General features: G+C 42.2%; 2 protein-coding genes across 2 annotated transcripts in view; one reads left to right on the top strand and one right to left on the bottom strand.

The window, feature by feature from the left end:
- Positions 1 to 739: 739 nt before the first annotated feature.
- Positions 740 to 8,241, top strand: ZC3H12B (zinc finger CCCH-type containing 12B). Its single transcript, XM_074147839.1, has 5 exons — positions 740 to 1,350; positions 4,941 to 5,080; positions 5,826 to 6,060; positions 6,150 to 6,256; positions 6,821 to 8,241. The coding sequence occupies exons 1-5, from the start codon at positions 740 to 742 to the stop codon at positions 8,239 to 8,241; spliced, it is 2,514 nt and encodes an 837-aa protein (XP_074003940.1).
- A 7,112-nt stretch (positions 8,242 to 15,353) lies between these two features.
- The window catches only part of LAS1L (LAS1 like ribosome biogenesis factor), a 30,122-nt gene continuing 26,773 nt past the window's right edge, over positions 15,354 to 18,702 (bottom strand). Inside the window, exon 13 of the mRNA XM_074147549.1 lies at positions 15,354 to 16,265. Coding sequence (XP_074003650.1) covers positions 16,175 to 16,265 — 91 coding nt within the window. The 3' untranslated portion in view covers positions 15,354 to 16,174. The remainder of the gene's footprint in view (positions 16,266 to 18,702) is intronic.

Raw genomic sequence — 18,702 nt, 5'->3', positions numbered from 1 at the left:
CCACTCTTGATTTTTGGAGTTTTCAGTGCAGTAGGTAACAGTAAACAGAGCACAAGATAGTCGTTGTGTAGAACCTTTGTGCATCCTGTTAATGACCTTTATGTGGCCAGCTTGCAGTAAACTTCGTCGGTTCCGATAACAAACCCTTACTGAAAGAGGCTGAAAAGGTTTGTGTTAAATTTGATGCGTACTGGAACTCCACGCCGTTGTTCCTGATGTAGACAGGCTGTTCCTGCAGTAAAAGGCTGTAGAGTACAGGTTTCTAGTGAAAGTGGTGGGTCACCCTTTTCTGTTTTATGATCTTTAAATATTACTGAGATACTCCATTAATTTCAGCTGCAAGTTTATTGTGTGGGAAGTGTAATTTTTTTTTTTTTGTATGTAGAGTAACTGGGGGAGGGAAAGAGAGTTTAATTTGTGATTAGACAACATAATTATATGCTTTATTATGAATAATTTTTACACAGAAATGTGAATGACTAGGGACCTCTACTGACTTGTAAACAAAATCATGTAGTTGAGTATTTCACAGAATTTGTCAAAAGCTAATTTTTTATTTATTTATTTTTTTAAAGGAACTTCATGTTGGTGGTGTTTATGCCAGAACATAGAAAGCAAGAAAAATTAACTCCAGCCTCGTCTAAACTTTTAATTGGCCAACATGATGCAACTGCGTGTGAATTCCAGGTGGCTTTGGAAATGAAGGAGAACTGAGCTCTCTGGCTGGAAGCTGAACGTGATGACGGCCTGGTCTATGGTAGGGAAGCTGAAAATGGAGAAGAGGCACTCCAGAGAAGACAGAAACGTGGAACAAGATGCTGGGGAATGCAGTGCTGAATCTGAGGAATGGACGAGCTCAGAAAGTGAACCTGAGCAACCATACTTCAGAAGCACCTGTAGCAATATTCAGTGGAGAGAAAAGGAGGTTTCCACTAAACCACATCGGCCGCTCTGTCGGTCCCCTTGTTTGGATCGCCCAAGTTTTTCACAGAGCAGTATCACACAAGACTTGAAGCTAGACGAATGCAAACCAAATTTAGACAAGGAATACCAAGCTAAAATGGATTTTGCTTTAAAGCTTGGCTATGCAGGGGATCAGATCCAGGCTGTACTGAATAAATTGGGAGCAGATGCGCTCATCAATGATGTTCTGGCAGAGCTTGTGAGACTTGGCAACAAAAGTGAATCAGAGGGACAAAGCAGTGCCAGCAGTACCACCAGTACTCTGGTGCCAAGAGGGCCTTGCCCAAAGGAAATAGCAAGCCCTGAATTGTCACTTGAAGATGAAGTTGTGGATAACAGTGATAACTTGAGGCCAATTGTCATTGATGGAAGCAATGTGGCTATGAGGTGGGTGTCCCTGTCACAACATTCAAAAAGAATAAATCACTAAAATATTTATGAGAAAAATCAATATTGATGGCAAAGTAATTTTAAGTTGTGTAGTATATTTACACTGATAATACATCTTTTTTATGGACTTCTTAGTCCAGGCTTTTAATTATGCTGTTACTCCTTTATATGTATATATAAAGTATATCTGTAATCTGTATTCCAATTCCTCTCCCCGCCTTTTCAAAGCAAGTTCTCCCCTCAAATCTTCTGTTCTAGCAATCCAGCTGTAGTGTGCTGTTGTGTGTGGATGGGTTTAATTTTCTGAAGTCCTGGAACAATATTGAAAATTTATTTTTCTTCAATATCCAGAGGCAACCAAACAGGGGAGGAAAACTTGGTTCTTTCTAAAATGCCAGGCAGTGTATGCTGGTGATACGCAGTGGACTTCAGGGTATTTGAGCTCCTGCTGATCAAGCCTGCTCAGAATTCAAAGCAATTTAGCTGTGTCAGTCCAGGGAATGTGCTGACTCCACAGCTGTGGTGTGTGTAATTACAGACGTGTGTGTACACACGTGCACTTGGCTGCTTGGGTCAACACTAACTCCAGAGATATCTGTCCCATGCCACCCTCCAGCATGTCTGCAGGGCACACAGTTCGGTAGCCAATGATTTGTTTATCACCGAGAAAGTATGATTTTTCTATGAGGGAGTTCTTGAAACAGTCTGTTTAGTGATCAGTAATATCAAGATTTCTTCAGGCAGTGTTTGTACAATAGATTTCCTTTAGTATCAGCTTTCCGCTCTAAAAGAATTTGTGATCTGAATTATTATTTTTTTCAATGTATTAAGAAAATTCAGATTTTTATAGGTTTATTGAGCACTCTGAGTTTTAAAATAGATAAGCCCCCCCCAATCCGATAAGAATATTTCATATGCAGGATTTTCCAGTGCCAAGTTGTGGTTACATCAATCCAAAAGATGTTTCTGTAAAGTAACATCACCAATACTAGATTTAACCTTTTTCTTTCCTTTTTTTTCTGTGCCTGTTGAATTTTCAGTCTCTGTACTGCTTGAGTTACTCCTGAGCATAACGTGGAGGAAAGTGTGTGTATACTTGTACTTTTGCATAGCTTAGACCTGATGCTCTGTTTACAGAATCATAGAATGATAGAATATCTCAAGTAGGAAGGGACCCAGAAGGATCATCAAGTCCAACTCCTAACAAAACGCACGTGCATCTGAAAATTTGAAAGGATATTAAATTCTGTAAAATCTGAAATGTACAAAAATCTGAAGAAAAATGCTTTAGGAACATTGCAGCTTCTGTATTTGTTATTTAAGTTGCAAGGATCTGGACTATGCTGGTGATCCGTAGGCCTTCGTTAGTTATACTGATGGGATTAGACCTGTCTGACTTTGGTCTCTTTGAGTGTTACTTTACGTGACATTTTTAGCCCAGGAAAAGAGTACATTTTGCTAGGGTCCAGTCATCTGTGATGTTCTTCAGTAATAATAATAACAACAACAACATTGAAGTAAAATTTGGAATGATAATCCATAGGATAATGGTAAAGACAATTTTAATAAGATGCAAATCTCTTAATTATGCAGCGTCTGCTCTACAGACTGCGAGTATCTGAAAAGTGCAAGGGTTGTACACTTCTCATGCTTAAAAATACTGCAGTTATTGGTGATGCAAATGGAGGCCTTGCCTTTAGGGTAAAATGTATATTTTAATGTTGTAACTGGAAGGTGGCTATATATGGAAAACGGATCCATTTCCATTTTCAGTATTGAAATTTTCTTGAAGTAAACAGTTCTGGGAGACGCTACACAGAACTAACAGCTTGGAACAGGGTGGCGCAGCAGCTGGATGCCGCTTTGTGTACAAACGCCAGCTGGTTAAGTAGAGGGGAGGAGTTCCTACCATTATATAGCCTTAATTACAGCCAACTGCTTGGACTGCCCACGCACTTCAGGGCTGCTATCTCAGAGTCCTCTCCTGTGTTTTCTGCCCAGCGCTGCTCCCTGGGCCCTTTGGGGTTTGTTTTTTTCCTAATAGGGATCATGATGGGTGCGCACGACATCGCTGCCCTTCCAGCGTTCTGTAACCCTCCGACATGGCCACTCGACCACTCTCTCGTGGTGAAGATCTCCCTCCTCAGTGTGGCATCGCTGCTGTGATTCAGTTAGCGCCTTTTGCAATGGATGGAGTGGTTTGAAGAAATTAATTAATTTTCTTCACAAGTTAATACAGAAGTCTTCAGAAATAATGACTGGTGGATGGCAAACTAACTGGGCAGCATCACTCCCATCACGATGAAAAATCACAGCTGTGTTGAGAGAAGGGGGAAAAAATTGAATTAATACATTTTGAAGAGTGTGCATCAAGGAGCATAGCATTGGCTTACGAGTCTGCCCTTTTCAAACGCAATTTTTGGAAGTACTTTGCTGGTCAAACTGAAGCATAACTAAGAGGGTTGTTTTCATTTGGTTGTTTTTGTTTTGTTTTATTTTTAGTAAAAAGGGCAGACCAATTTATTTTTTTCTCAAGTAGTTACAGTATTAATTGAAAAGAACCAGAACCCTTAGTTTATTATCCAAATATATGGTGTAGCAGTAATAGATATGCTCTGTTTTTTCGGAGAAAGAAAATGTTGGCTTGAATCTAAATATGAAATCCAGCCATAATGCAAAGATCTGTGTCTCTCTCTTACCTGTGTAGATGAACTACTGAGGATATTGTGATTAAACGTTGTCTATGTGCGCCTATGTATTATTCACATATTCCTAACTATTTCCTGAGAGGATTTAAAACCTGATTTTTTTTTTAGTCTGCTTTATGTTTAACAAATCAAGATAGGTGCACCCAGGGGGTAGACTGAATAAGATTCTACTTAGTTTCTATCAGACCTCTAAATAATTTATTTTTTCCTTTGCAGAAACTTCTTAGGTCTTTTTAAAAATTAAACCCCTTTATCCAAATTGTGTGTTGTTCTAGAGACTCCCATGTCTTTCAGAAAACAAATTTTTGACGGGGGGCAGACCTTAAACAACTTTGAGATATTTCTTTCTCTTAAAGAAAAAGTCCTAATAAAAAATGCAGAACATTTAGATCAGAGAAATATATTTTTTTAGTTTAGATGTTTAAAAGCACCCCTCACCCGTGACAGCCAACATTGTTAGTTCATTCCTTTTCTGTTATTGATAACTTTATGGTACTATTTAAGGTAAGCTCAATTTGTTGGGGGAAGTGGTATTTTTCATCAGCTCCGCTAATAAAATGGAAAAGCGGAAAAACTTCCTGTATGAGGGTTTTTTTGCATTTGGGATAGTGAAATTTCACCATTTCCAGGGTTTTAATTAGCAGTGTTGCTGTAATCTGATGGCTGAGTTGTGTTTTTCCTATTACTGAGCTGGTCTAAGGTTTACCTCTCTATACAGATATATTATTCCCTTATATCCTTAGACCATGGCAGCTTTAGGAGAAAAAAACCCAAACAAACAAACAAACAAACAAAACCCCAAACACCACAACAACAAAAACCAAACCCAAATGTAACTTTTTGCCCTTGTTGTTTCTAAAACTTTCGCATGTTTTTCAGCCATGGGAATAAAGAAGGATTTTCCTGCCGGGGAATTCAGCTGGCTGTGGATTGGTTTCTGGAAAAAGGACATAAAGATATCACTGTGTTTGTACCTGCATGGAGAAAAGAACAGTCTCGACCCGATGCGCCAATTACAGGTAACAGATGAAGATTTTCTTTGATTCCTTGGTTAAAAAGAAAAAAAAGTATTGCACTAAGACTTTCTGATGGTACTACATACCGGGCTGTGGATGTGATGTTGTACGATGAGATTGTGCTTAACTGTTTGTTTGAAAACAGAACAATTTCCCTGGTGAGGAAACACGCACTTAAGCATCTGCACCTGTAAACGGTGCTGGTTTTGCTGACACTACTGGATCGCTTCAACGCTTTGGAGAAGTAGTAGTCATAATTTTCCTATTAGCAAACATTATTTAAGCATATAGGAGCTGATTCTTAGTTGGTGGGTAAATAATAAAATAAGCAGTATCAGGTCAGGGACTTATTTAGTAGGATTATCTTGAACACTGAAGAGGCAGCGTGTGTTTTGACCCATAGAAAGTACTTAATGTTTTGCTCTGGGCTAAGGCGGCGGCTGTTGTAATACAGTAACAACTGAGGTCTTGATGTGTTCGGGAAGACTGAGTAAAGGTACATGGTTGTTTACAGAGGAGCGGAGTGGTTATGAAGCTTAAATATTGACTATTTACCCAGTGCTTTGAAACCTCAGAAATAAAATGGCACTCTGCATCTAGGTATATTTTAATGACAATGGGGACCGTATATGAACATAATTACAAAATACTTTGTCAGAAAAGAGGGCAAGAAGTTTCATATTTCAAAGGCTGCATTTCTTTCTCTTAAAACTTTTTTAAAAGCCGCTCAAATCAATTTCTTTTACAGATCAAGAAATCTTACGTAAATTGGAGAAAGAAAAAATTCTTGTTTTCACCCCATCTCGAAGAGTTCAGGGAAGAAGAGTAGTTTGCTATGATGATCGATTCATAGTAAAACTCGCTTTTGACTCGGATGGCATCATTGTATCAAACGACAACTATCGGGATCTTCAAAACGAAAAACCAGAATGGAAGAAGTTCATAGAGGAGCGGCTGCTCATGTATTCTTTTGTGAATGACAAGTATGTCTTTTTCTTCAAAAGTGCGGGAATTCTCTAATTCAGAATCCTCAGTAAAAACTGAAACTCGCATTTAATTTCTTTCCCCTTAGATTTATGCCTCCTGATGATCCTTTAGGACGCCATGGTCCAAGCCTTGAAAATTTCTTAAGGAAAAGGCCAGTTATTCCTGAACATAAGAAGCAACCGTGTCCTTATGGTAAGTGCCTAAGTCAGATTGATTTACTGTATTCAAAGGTAGGTGTAGCAAGCAAATAATTAACATCTTGTCATTACTGGGTGTTAAAAAAAGAAGCCATTTTTCGTGTTGCCATCCAAGCACTATATACATTTTTATACCCTTCATACACATATTAATAAAAACAGTGTAGCAGAAAATGAAGGATTTCCAGATACACCTTGAGGATTATGCAGCTTTTTGCTATTTTCTTCTGGTTTGTATTCAAGGAAGGAGATTCATCACGACATAAACTGCGTTAGAGCTGTTTTGTTTTAGATTGGATTGAGTATGTTGGCAGTATTGAGGTCATGTACCAGTAGGAAGAAAAATGATGTGTCTTGCCCTTGATGCAGGGATATATGTGGATACAAGTAGCAGAGTCTGTGACTGCCGGTGTATACAATATGTATATAATTATTCCTTAGGGGGTTAATATAGAAATATTACTATTGAGAAGTGGTGAAAGATATAAAGAAAAAAGATGTCAACTAGCGATATTGATTCGGTTTTGGTTTATTTAACGTGCAAACGCTTTTCTTCCAGGTAAAAAGTGCACCTATGGGCACAAATGTAAATATTACCACCCAGAACGGGCAAACCAGCCTCAAAGGTCAGTAGCGGATGAGCTTCGAATAAGTGCCAAATTATCTGCTGTGAAAACTATGAGTGAGGGAGCCTTGGCCAAATGCGGCACAGGGCCGTCCAGCTCCAAAGGAGAGATCAGTTCTGAAGTGAAACGCATTGCCCCAAAACGTCAGTCAGATCCAAGCATTAGATCAGTAGCTGTGGAGCCTGAGGAAAAGTTATCGGTGGCCCGGAAGGCCGAGGCCAGCTCTGTCCCGTCTCTGGTTTCTGCATTAAGTGTTCCAACGCTCCCTCCACCAAAAAGCCATGCAGCTGGTGCATTAAATACTCGTTCTGCAAGCAGTCCGGTGCCAGGTTCCTCACAGTTCATGCATCAGAAATCTTCACTGGAACATATGTCCAGTGTGCAATATCCTCCTATACTAGTCACCAATAGCCATGGCACCTCGGTTAGCTACGCTGACCAGTACCCCAAATACGAGTCGCTGGGGGACCATGGCTATTACTCCTTACTCAGTGATTTCTCCAACTTGAGCATAAGTAGTATCCGTAACACAGATTATTACGGGGCGGATATGGACCAGGGGATGTATTCTAGAAACTCAAGCCCCTGTCCTGACAGTTGCTTAAGCCATACGAGTAATGATTCTTATTCCTCTTACAATGACTTGTATCTGGGTGTAGCAGATGCCAGTCCAGAAGACAATGTGAAGATCCACAGACTGCCATCGCAAAATCGTGTTCAGCCTTTTTCCCATGGTTACCATGAAGCCTTAAATAGAGTCCAGAGTTACGGACCTGAGGAGCCTAAGCAATCCCTTCGCAAACAGTCAGTTTCCCACTTAGGCCTACATGCCCAGCATCCAGTTGTTGGAGCACGGTCCAGTTGTCCAGGAGAATACCCTGTGCCTCAAAACGTTCACCCATCAACTGCACAACCAAGCCGTGCCTTGGTCATGACGAGAATGGACAGTATTTCTGACTCACGGCTTTATGAGAGTAACCCTACGAGGCAGAGGAGGCCACCTCTGTGTCGCGAGCAGCACGCCAGCTGGGATCCCTTACCGTGCGCCTCCGACTCCTACGCTTATCACTCCTACCCGCTGAGCAACAACCTCATGCAGCCGTGCTACGAACCCGTAATGGTAAGGAGCATGCCCGAGAAGATGGAGCAACTCTGGAGGAATCCCTGGATTGGGATCTGTGGGGAACCACGGGAGCCACACATCATCCCAGAACACCAGTATCAAACGTACAAGAACCTCTGCAATATTTTCCCTCCGAGCATTGTCCTTTCTGTGATGGAAAAGAACCCCCACATGACAGATGCACAACAGCTGGCAGCTATGATTGTTGCCAAATTAAGAACAGGGCGTTAAAGCATTACAGCCCCTTTTGGATAAATGAAACTCTACGGCGTAAAGAACCCGGAGGAAAACTTACATGAAGAAGGAAGGGGCCAATCTATTGTAAATATTTTCTACTAAGATAGTATAAAATCCTGTACACAGTAGCAATCATATATATATATATATGCTGAGGCACAATATAAGAGTTGATTGTATTGTAAATTTTAAGATTTTAAATATAGGGATTTTTAATAGTATTTTATAGGAAATGCATACCTTGCTGCATGGATAGCTCATTACGAACTACGATGTCACGTTCAGTGTCTCAAAGCTGTTACTACAAAATTACTGTTAGCAATTATATTGCATGTATTAGTGTACACATTCAATTTGCTTATAAATACCTAATTGGCCTTTAAAAGTACGCTCTACACACACACGGATGACTTTTAGGGTTTCAGCTTTGTCATTTGACACTGCCTCCTGGCATATTAAATATCGAAGAAAAAGTAAACGACAAAAATTAAAAGAGTCAATTTGTAAAGGGAAAAAAAAAAAAAAATCTGATTTCAGCTTTTGGACGTCAATATTGTTGTTGGTACTTAAAATTCCAAAACGGTTCCCCAAGAGTTTGAGCATTTATTACATTGGCCGAATATTGTATTAAATTGGGACCAAACCATTAAGGAGCGTGAAGGCGTCAGCGCCGTTCAGTAAACGACAAGAAGTTGAACTGTAGCTTCTCTCTTCAGAATCGCCTGAACGAGGAGACGAACTGAAAAGAAATTGTCAGTTTTATCTAAATGGGATTATTCAGCCCGAAGCGGTAGGAACTGGATGTTACAGTTCATCAGTAACTACAGCCCTTCCTCCGGGGGCCAGGATGGCGTCGGAGCCCGGCCCGACATCCGGGATGGCTGCACGGGATCAGCTGGAGAAAGGGGAGGGGGGTGAGGCGCTTCTGGAGAAGAGATGCTACAGTTGGGGTTGGTGGCGAAGCTGCCCCCTGGTTTTTGCTCTTCAGCTCCACGCAAAGGTGTGCATTTGCCTCCTGAAGGCTTTTAGAGTTCCTGTTTCAACAGGGGAGATTAATTTTGTGTGGCATTGTTTGCGCAACCGGTATCTTGCTCAGGGTGGGAACCTTTGTAGCTAAATGTCTCCAAAAAGAGGCGTTTATTGTTTTTTAAGCTGCACTGACTGGACGCCCTTTTTTGAATCCATTGTATATTTCAACATTTCGAACCATTACTAACTCGATACCTCTCGAGCTAGGACTTGTTGACTTCTACTGTAGTTTTTTTCATGAAAGTTGAGAAGGCCTGGTTTATGGCCTTTTTGTTTCTTCATGAGAAGGTGTGACACTGCCTAAATGTTTCTTACTGTGAAACACACGGAACGTGAGGCTGCAGTCAGGGTTGTTTCTGGTGTTTTGATAAGGGCTTGCATGCTGCTTCCTACTTCTCCGTTTGTCTGGGAACAAAGCTCTCTAATTTCTTCCACTTGCGTTACCGTAACGGTTGCTTTGATTCAAAATACCTTGTGGGCTCTTTATCGCGTGCAAAATCTGTTCGTGTCATATTTAAAAAAAAAAAAACAAACCCCAAACAACCAACAATTACAGGTGCAACGATGGTTAATTTACTCGATGGTTAATTTACTCGATGGTTAATTTACTCCTATTTGATGACCGTAGCGTTTGGCACAGGAGAAACCTTCCTGTGTTGGTAGAGGTAACATCTATAATGACCATGTCATTATATACTTCAAACGAGTTAACTCGTTTGTGATTCTGTATTTACACTTGGGTCTTTAAAAAAAATACCTTAAGTTTGAATTAGTTCGTTAACATCTCTGTTAACGAGGGGGAAAAAAAAAAAAAAATCTTCAGATATTTATAGTAGTTGGGGAAAACAGATTTAACTCTTGACTGGTTTTTCTAAAACCTTTTTTCCTGACCAGCATTTTATATTTTTAATTTGCGATTAATTCTTATTCTCTTCTCTTGCATGGTATAAGCAGCTGAGAGCAATGCCTCAAATAACCAGAAATGACCTTTTGTTTGTTGATACAAATTGTATCTCTTTTTCTTGATTGTATAAAAACTGTGTATAAAAAGAAAAAAAAATAATAATAATATAAATCTCTAGATTAACTTCAGTATTAACATTTTCACCACAACGTTTGTGACACCGTGTGTCACAGGGAAGTAGCCCATGAGTAATTATGGATCTTTTTTTATTTAAAATGGGCACTTGTAGTTTATAGACAAACAAAGGACAACTTTTCAGAACCAGTTTATTACGTGCACAGGTACTGTGTGTACACCTCGAAGCATTACGTAGTTCTCTCGAGTCTATTTATTAAGCGGATACATTCTTGCACTAAACTTTATGTACAAAACCAAGTTGCTGTTGACTCATCTGCATGTGTTTAAAATGTGACGGTAGAATTGCTATAGCCCCTGCTTTATTCTTAACGGATTAATTTATGAATTATTTAGGTATCAAATGAAGTTTATTGTGCACTCACGTTTTTCCATCTTGCATGGAATTAAATATTTGTATGTAGAAAAACGTTTGTTCCCTTTTTCTCCGATTATAAAGCTAAGCTATTTTAAGAGAGGCTCGGTAGGTGTTTTTGGTGTTTCCTAACATGGAAAACTGAGCAGAAATTTCTGGATGAAGCGTTGGGTGGGTTACGGAGATACTCATTTTTGTAGGGTTTGTCTAGTCGTTTTAATTTTCACTAACTTTTGTCTTACTGATAGAATAATTCACTTTCAAGCAAGGGGAACGCTATGCCGATACAAACCCCGCACGCTATTTCCCTAAGGCGCTCGGAAGGCGAATCGGCTTTTTCTAGGAAGCCGTTGGCATTGCTCCCGCCCGGAGCTACGGACGGGGCAGCGGCGCCTTGTGGAAATAATTTGCAAATTTTGTGCTTGTTTAGTCCTCCTTAGAGGGTAACGACACTTTTTGTATCTGATGTAGTCGTTCCTAAGTGATAATTCAGTCGTTCCCCGTCTGTTTTCAGGTACGTTTACGAGCCAGTTCAAACCAGTGACCCATCCATTCTCCTTCAGCGCATAAGCTTAGATTTCTTCTGACCTGGAAGAGTTGATCTTATTATCTATGGCCTGCTCGTAACTGTCTATATTGTAAATAGGAGACTTTGTATAAATGCTCTTTTTGAGAGCATGGTATTTAAATGTTTTTAAAGCTGTAACGGAACAGTTCTAGAAACTATATTTTAATAATAAACCATGAAATTACAATTCTGGATGAGGGGGAAAATAAAAAAAAAAAAAAAAAAAAAAAGAAAGTGGGAAGGTAAAATCCTGGCCCCTTGGATTCCGCAAGGGTCGAGCGGTGGAGCCGAGTGCTCTCCTGGGGCCACGGCCTTCTCCGGGAGCTCCGATTTCCCCGTCTCTCATCTTTAGCTATATTCCTTTCACATCATTCGTCACTTATAAGCGTATAACCTTCGATTCGTGAATCAAAAACGCTTTACGAGACGTCTGAGTTATTTAATGTTGGGTTGTTTGTTTTTTGTTTTTTGTTTTATTTTTTTTTTTTAAAGAATTCCATGTCATTAATATATTAAATTGTACATAGAGATGATTTCACTACTGTTAGTCCTGTTGTTGTCGTCTTGAGCTGCAGTAGTTGGCTTTATTCATTTGTAGAATGAAACATTACTGTTTAATCGTTGTAAAATTTTATAAATCTCTTTGGGTTTTTTTGGTTGACCCAAATATAATGTAAGTCTTAATGACAAAAACGAGTGAAAATGGCTGTTAAACCAGTATGTGGTATTCGTAAATCTCTGTAGTAAGAAGCGTGCGCTGCTCTAGTCGCTGCTGCATGAAATTCATCCACTCGCACCAGTCTGTTCAGCTGCTGTAAAAAAACCACTTTAACTGGAAACTTAAAACCCCGGGGGGTGTGGATGGGGCGGCTCAGAACAAGCAGAAGGATCCTCGTTAAAAAAAAAACCCCACCAAACCCAAATCCTCTATCTCGGCGAGTTCCCCTACAGTCTTTCAATGCCAGTTTGCCCCAAATGGTGAATTTTGGTATTTTGAATTCTCGATGATAAAGTCAGAACAGGCAGAGAATCTTGTCTAAAGAATTAAATTTATACCCGGGGCGTGTAACCAAACCCCAGCAGGAACAGGGCCAGGGACACCGTTTGCCCACAGTCACCTCTACAGCTCCACGCTAGAGCGGAACCCGCCTCGTTTCTGTGCGACTTTGCTCCAGGCGCTCGAAAGATTTAATTTTTTTTTTGAATTTGCCAAAAGTTTACCTGAAAGCGCTTGGTACCGCGGGACTCCGGCGTAATCGGATCGCTCCATCTGTCACTTCTCTGGCGAAGTGTCCGGCTTTACCGCTCCTCTTCCGTCCCCAGGGCCTGGCTGTGGGACACGGTCCTTCTCGTTAACTCTTTATTTCTTGCAATATTTTAAACTGGAAAAACGCAAGTGCACCCTCACTTAACCTGCCCTCACGCCGCCGTCCGGTTGGTCTCTGAAGAGCCGTTGTAAAATACCTACGATTTTGGGGCTGTGGTATTTAGCATTTAAAGTTTGTAAATGTATTAAAAGAATTGAGAGAAGAATCTAAAAAGAATAGAGGCTGTTACCTGTCCCCTCCCGCCCCCCGCCCGCTCTGTGTGAAACGTTTGCACAATTATTTAATAATATGAAACATGTTATACTTTATATATATATATATATAAAATTGCTTATTTAATAAAACTGAGAGCCATTGGATTATTGGTTTCTGCTTTTTGATTTTCTGACCCTCTTCAGGCGAGAGCCCCAAAAAGCTGTTTTTGTCCAAAACACCTGTTGTGATCTGTCCAAATAATTTGGCAGTATTTTTAGTTGGTTTTTTTACTGAAAAAATACCCAGATTCTGAAATCATACATAATGCTCAGATTTTCCATCTGTGCTTAAATCTGTGAAGAACGGGACAAGAGTTTGAATTTTCTTTAAAAAGCAAGAGGAAGAAAAGTGTTCTTTAGGTCCCGCTGTCCCGACACAGGCTCTTGTTCGGACAATCTCCGTTACGCGCGTTTTCTTTTTGCTATTTAACCGCTTGGTGGTTCCCCAGCCCGTGGGGCAGGTGACACGGCGTCGTTTATTGTTATTATTGCCGTTGCTTTGACTCAAATGGCTTTAACTTGGGGGTGGGAGGGAGGGAATAAAGCGAACGAAAGGAAAATGATGCACAAAGATCATCTCTCTCTCTCTCTCTCTCTGCTCCCTGTTACCGCCAGGACCCGGGCGATTCAGACGACGGCACAAACCCAATCTAATACCTGCATTTAAAAGCTGCTTTTTTTTTTCCTAATCCCAGGCTGTTTGTGCTTAATTTACACCCTTAAGTGTACTGCTCCTGAAAACAACTGCTAATTAGATGCCACAGTTCCAAGTTTTCTCCCCAAACCCTTAAACCCCGGGTAGAGCTGAGGTCCCTGTCGGAGCAGCTGCCTTTGGGAATGAGAAAACACAATATTAAAGACTTGGAACAGCCAGGAAAAAATTATCCCAATGAGGTTCCACCGCTCTGTCCAATTATTTACACTGAAAAGAAATTAAAAAAAGGGGTCCCAGGCCATAAAGCAGCGGCCCCAGGCCTGAACTTCCACTGCAATTCCCATTGGCAGGATTTACCCCGTATAATCCCAGCTTCTATCCCCGATCCTTCCTGTAGCATCCCTTTGGAGAGGGTTTTTGGTTTTTTTATTTTTCCAGCCGGTGAAGGTCTGTCTGGGGAGATCAATTTCCCTTCCAGAATCCCTGCCTGGCAGCAAAGGAAAAACCAAGTGATTTAGGAACACGCCACCGCTGCCGTCCCTCTCCCCACCCGGAGGATGCTTCTGGCAAAGAAAGTCATTAGCGCCTTGAAAACAAATTTTACTGAGTAAACTTTTAATAAAGAGAAAAAATAAAAATAAAAATGCTCTGTAGCCTGTATTTTGCCAGCATCACCCTTTCCTGGCTGAACTGTTGCTTACGTTGACAGACCTCAGAGGTACCAAACACAGTAACTATTTACCGGCTCCTGAAGTCCCTCGATGGGGCCGGTTTGGAGCGTTGGGATTATCTGCGCGTTTATACGCATTATTGACAGTAACAGGGGCGTTTCCCGGAGAAAAGCAGCTACAAAATTGTTCCTCCTGTGAATTAATCAGATCAAACAAACACCAAGTTTCCTAATCCTCGACAAAGCAATACATAAATGTCTCGGTTTCACACTTTTGTTGGTTTAGGAGAAGGCCCTTTGTAAAAAATCTAAACGTTTCTATTTCTTTTCTCCAGCCGTTCCCATTTTCTTTGCTTTTCCTTTGTTTCAAGCTTGCCCCCTCCCCCAGTAACAGCCGAGGAGCTGCTGGGTAAAGGGAGACATTTCTAAAAATACTGGAAAGGGGAAGGGCTTTACATGAAAAACCCCTCCTGACAGAAAGAGAAGTTTGTTTTCTTTCACATTAGCGCTGCTTGTTTTCAGGGAAGGAAGCGTACGACGTATCCCCCGTTTCAAACAACTTCGGGCCGCCTGGTAAAGAGCAGCTGCAGTGGGACAGGATGACAAAAAAAATCAAAAGAAATAAATAATACTTCTTACATTAGGGACCTTTAGCTAAGCCTTTCCTAGAGACACAGCCCTAAGTTCTAAACTTGCAGTTCAGTCCTATCCAATGGACTCCTAAAATTATACAGCCCTTTTTGTATCTCTTTCTCCAGAAAATTAGCCCGTAACGCCAGCAGTGGCTCTAAAGAACTAAAAATACCCCATTTCGCAATCCTGCACTGGCCCCTTCCCGTTCGGTTTGTAAATACTGCAAATTATTCGACTCGGGGCAAAGCTCTGTCTTACCCTGTAGCAGATACGCTCCGACAAATCCTCACTGAGGAGTCCTGCCGGAAATATCTGCTTAAACTTCTGGTTTTTGACAGAAAGCCTCCCATTTCCAAGAACCTTTAATCCAGGTAAAGAAAACTGAACTTAGGAAAACCGAGCTGGAAGTCCTTTCTCTCAACAACTTTCCAACACGGTGCTCAAGCCCATCTCTGCAGGAATCCCACCAGCGCTCCCCACCAGTTATCAGCCTCAGCAAAATGATGAATAGAAATAACATCAAGCAGAGAACTTTAATTAAAAACAAGAGAGTAGTGGCCTCAAGATCACCGCGTGAAAAAAATGGTGAGAAAAATAATTTTTGAAGCCATTTATGCTCTAGAGTGCGCTCAGCCAGGCTGTAACTGGGCTGGGGCCCTGAAGCTTCATGTGAAAGATGGAAATGGTGGCACCATCTTCTCCTCACAAAGTCATGCAAACTCATAAGAGACAACATTAGAATCATAGGATGGTTTGGGTTGGAAGGGACCTTAAAGATCATCGAGTTCCAACCCCCTGCCATGGGCAGGGACACCTCCCACCAGACCAGGTTGTTCAAAGCCCCATCCAACCTGGCCTTGAACCCCTCCAGGGATGGGGCAGCCACAATTTCTCTGGGGTCTAGAGTCACTGAAACAGGAAGGGCTCAACAGCCCGGCTCATGAGGACCAGGGGACACTTTTCCAGCACACCCGAGTGAAAAAGGAGAAACAGGATCCAGCACAGAGGTTTCCCTTCAGTCGGTTGTATTTATTAACCATGAAAAAAAAAATTAGGGAACGCTGAGGGATTCCAAAGTGCTCCCCCTGTGTCTGGCAAACAACAACCAAAGTTCACGATAGTGGTTAAGCGAGACGATGGTTACTACACATGGAACTTAAACCCCCCCACCTTTACAAAACAGTCATTTTTACAAGGTGAAAAAAAAAAAAATATCAGTAAATCTTCAAGAAAAAAAAAAAAAAAAAATCCTGGAGTGGCTATTTCCCCATCACCATTAGTTCTTCCAGGCCATTTATCTTGTGCAACGCTGAGAGCCGCGGAATTCTCTGCTCTCTCAGAAAAGTTGGAGGCCGCTTTTTATTTTATGGAAGTCGTTCTGGGTCCACAACAATCCTCCCGTCCCAGGAATATTCAGTTCTGCAGCGCTGCGGGAGGAAGAGACATAAAGCCCGTAAGCACCCAGCCGATGTAGAAGCTCACATCACCCAAGTACTTTTGTTTTTAAACTTCGTTTAACTTTCAACCTGTTAAATTCTAGTTCCGAAATGAAAAGTTGCAGCGCCCACAGATTCTGCGCACGGAAAGGAGCCGTTCCTACGGCTTCGCGCAGAAACCGGTGCGTTTGCAGAGACTTTAGGGGAAGCTGTTGTTTGGCGACACCCACAGCACGCAAAGGAATTGCTAATTTTAGAAGGCGGCTCTGTCAAACAGGCGTAAAATCCCTTTTCATGTGGGAAGTCACCCAGCTCGGGCTGAGCCCCCGGAGATCCCCCAAACGACGGTGACGACGACGACTTGGTATCACCGCGTACAAAGGGCCAGGTAACCCCCTGTACTGTGTTCCCAGACACAAGGCGCTGTCAAACATAAGGCTCAAAGAACAGAAAAGCGAATGTCAACCTTTCCCTACCCAAAGTTTTACTGTGTGAGGGAACTTCAGTCGCTCCCCTGTTGTTAAACGGGTCAGGTGAGGGTTTCACAGAATCACATGGGGTTGGAAGGGACCTCTGGAGATCATCCAGTCCAACCCCCCTGCCAAAGCAGGGCCACCCGGAGCAGGTTGCACAGGAACGTGTCCAGGCGGGTTTTGAATGTCTCCAGAGAAGGAGACTCCACCACCTCCCTGGGCAGCCTCTTCCAGGGCTCTGCCACCTTCAAAGCGAAGAAGTTCCTCCTCATATTTAGGTGGAACTTCTTATATTCAAGTTTGTGCCGATTTCCTCTTGTCCTATCCCTTGGCACCACTGAAAAAAGACCAGCCCCATCCTCTTGACACCCACCCTTTAAGTATTTATAAGCATTGATCAGATCCCCCCTCAGTTTGTTTTATCATTTCTATTCATTATATGAGAACGGTGAAGGCAAAGGCTAAATTTTATCAATAAAACAAATCTTGAAACCTAGGATCTGATCCACTCGAAACCTGGGATCTGACATTATGAAGGAGAAAAAGGGAAAATCGGGTTGTCTTGTGCATGGTTTTCACTTCCTCTACTCTTTATGCCCAAGCAGAGCTCACGCACCCCCAGCTACAGCCCAGCATCTTGCAGGATAAGAATATATTCCCCGCCTACTCACCGTCGTTACCCATCAGCACGTATTATCCTTCCCTCTCACCTACCTGCTCACGCATCTCATCCTCAGGACAACTAAATCCAGTCGTTAACCACGGCCATTCAATGACGAATCCCCTTTTGGAAATGTCAGCGCAACGGCTTTGATGCAATCCCCTAAAGCGACCGCACGTCCCCAGCTCCACCCTCGGAAAACTCTCCAAATGGCCATTATTTGCCCAATTTGCCCCTGCTGGCAGGTAAAACTGACACCGGGAGTAAACAAAAAGCACATATGCTTATCACAAAGAAAGAAAAACGTCTGCCTGAGGACAAGAGCAGCTTTTCCAAGCTTCAGAGGTTGCCACAGCAACGCTCAACACAAACTTTGAGAACACACATCCCCAGCACACACCAGAAAACCCACCACAGAACACAACCTTCGGGGACCAGAGGGGAACTGCAAGCTTTTCCAAGGTATCTAAGCTTCGCAGGAACTTCTGCCTCACATTAAAACAAAACCCAAAAACCTCCAAAGACAGAAAACAATTTCTGCAAACCGGACCGAGACGTTTGGAAAGGTTTATTTCTACAGCAGCTTCAAGCTATACACCGAAAAACTCAACACCTTTTCCCAATGGCCAGTGCTGGAATAACTGGCTCTGGAGCAGAGGGTGCTCCTCAGAGATGGATAATTTCTCCTTGAAGGTCACGAAACACCCCTTAGACACCCCGCTGGTCAGACAAAACCCTGGCAGAGGCCTTGCAGACAGCGCTGACACAGAAACACCCCAGTATCGCTCCCCAGTGTAACACTGTCCTTCCTCCGGCTGCTGGAAACCAGCCTGAATTCAGGGGAATTCTTCCTCCCGTGTGGTGCGTGCTCCTCCTCCTCGTTCCTGACTTCACCGACCTGCTGTCGCTCCCAGGACAGGGACACAGGGGACAGAGACTGACAACAGCGTGAAGGCTGCCAAGAGCAAGCCCATCCCAGCAGATCAGCTGCTTCTCAGAGTCTCGCCAAGCAGAGAAAACAGCACTTCATCACCTGGGACTCACGGGAGAAAGTGCCTTTTCCATCCTCGCTGTTACTTTGTCCTCCAGCCACTTGCCTGCCACTAGTTTTTTTCCAGTATAACTGCAAAGACAGCTAAACACGTGACAAAATTCACTGGTTTGTGCTGGATTCAGCTCTTTTTGAATTATTTTCCTTCTCTGAGATTCAGGCTATTCTGTTTTGGAAAGAGCAGGTTTGTCTTTGGGAAGATCTGACGGTGAAGCAGAGAAACTGTGTGTAAAGGGTTCCACA

The sequence above is a fragment of the Numenius arquata genome, chromosome 5, assembly GCF_964106895.1.
Source record: "Numenius arquata chromosome 5, bNumArq3.hap1.1, whole genome shotgun sequence".
Lineage (NCBI taxonomy): Eukaryota > Metazoa > Chordata > Aves > Charadriiformes > Scolopacidae > Numenius > Numenius arquata.
This window is presented reverse-complemented; position numbering and strand designations above follow the sequence as displayed.

What these genes read in the sequence shown, in the direction of transcription:
- ZC3H12B (XM_074147839.1), top strand. Translation starts at nt 740, where the DNA reads ATGACGGCCTGGTCTATGGTAGGGAAGCTGAAAATGGAGAAGAGGCAC. An exon ending in GGAAGCAATGTGGCTATGAG is followed by an intron (nt 1,351 to 4,940) that starts GTGGGTGTCCCT and finishes CATGTTTTTCAG; the next exon opens with CCATGGGAATAAAGAAGGAT. An exon ending in GAAGCAACCGTGTCCTTATG is followed by an intron (nt 6,257 to 6,820) that starts GTAAGTGCCTAA and finishes CTTTTCTTCCAG; the next exon opens with GTAAAAAGTGCACCTATGGG.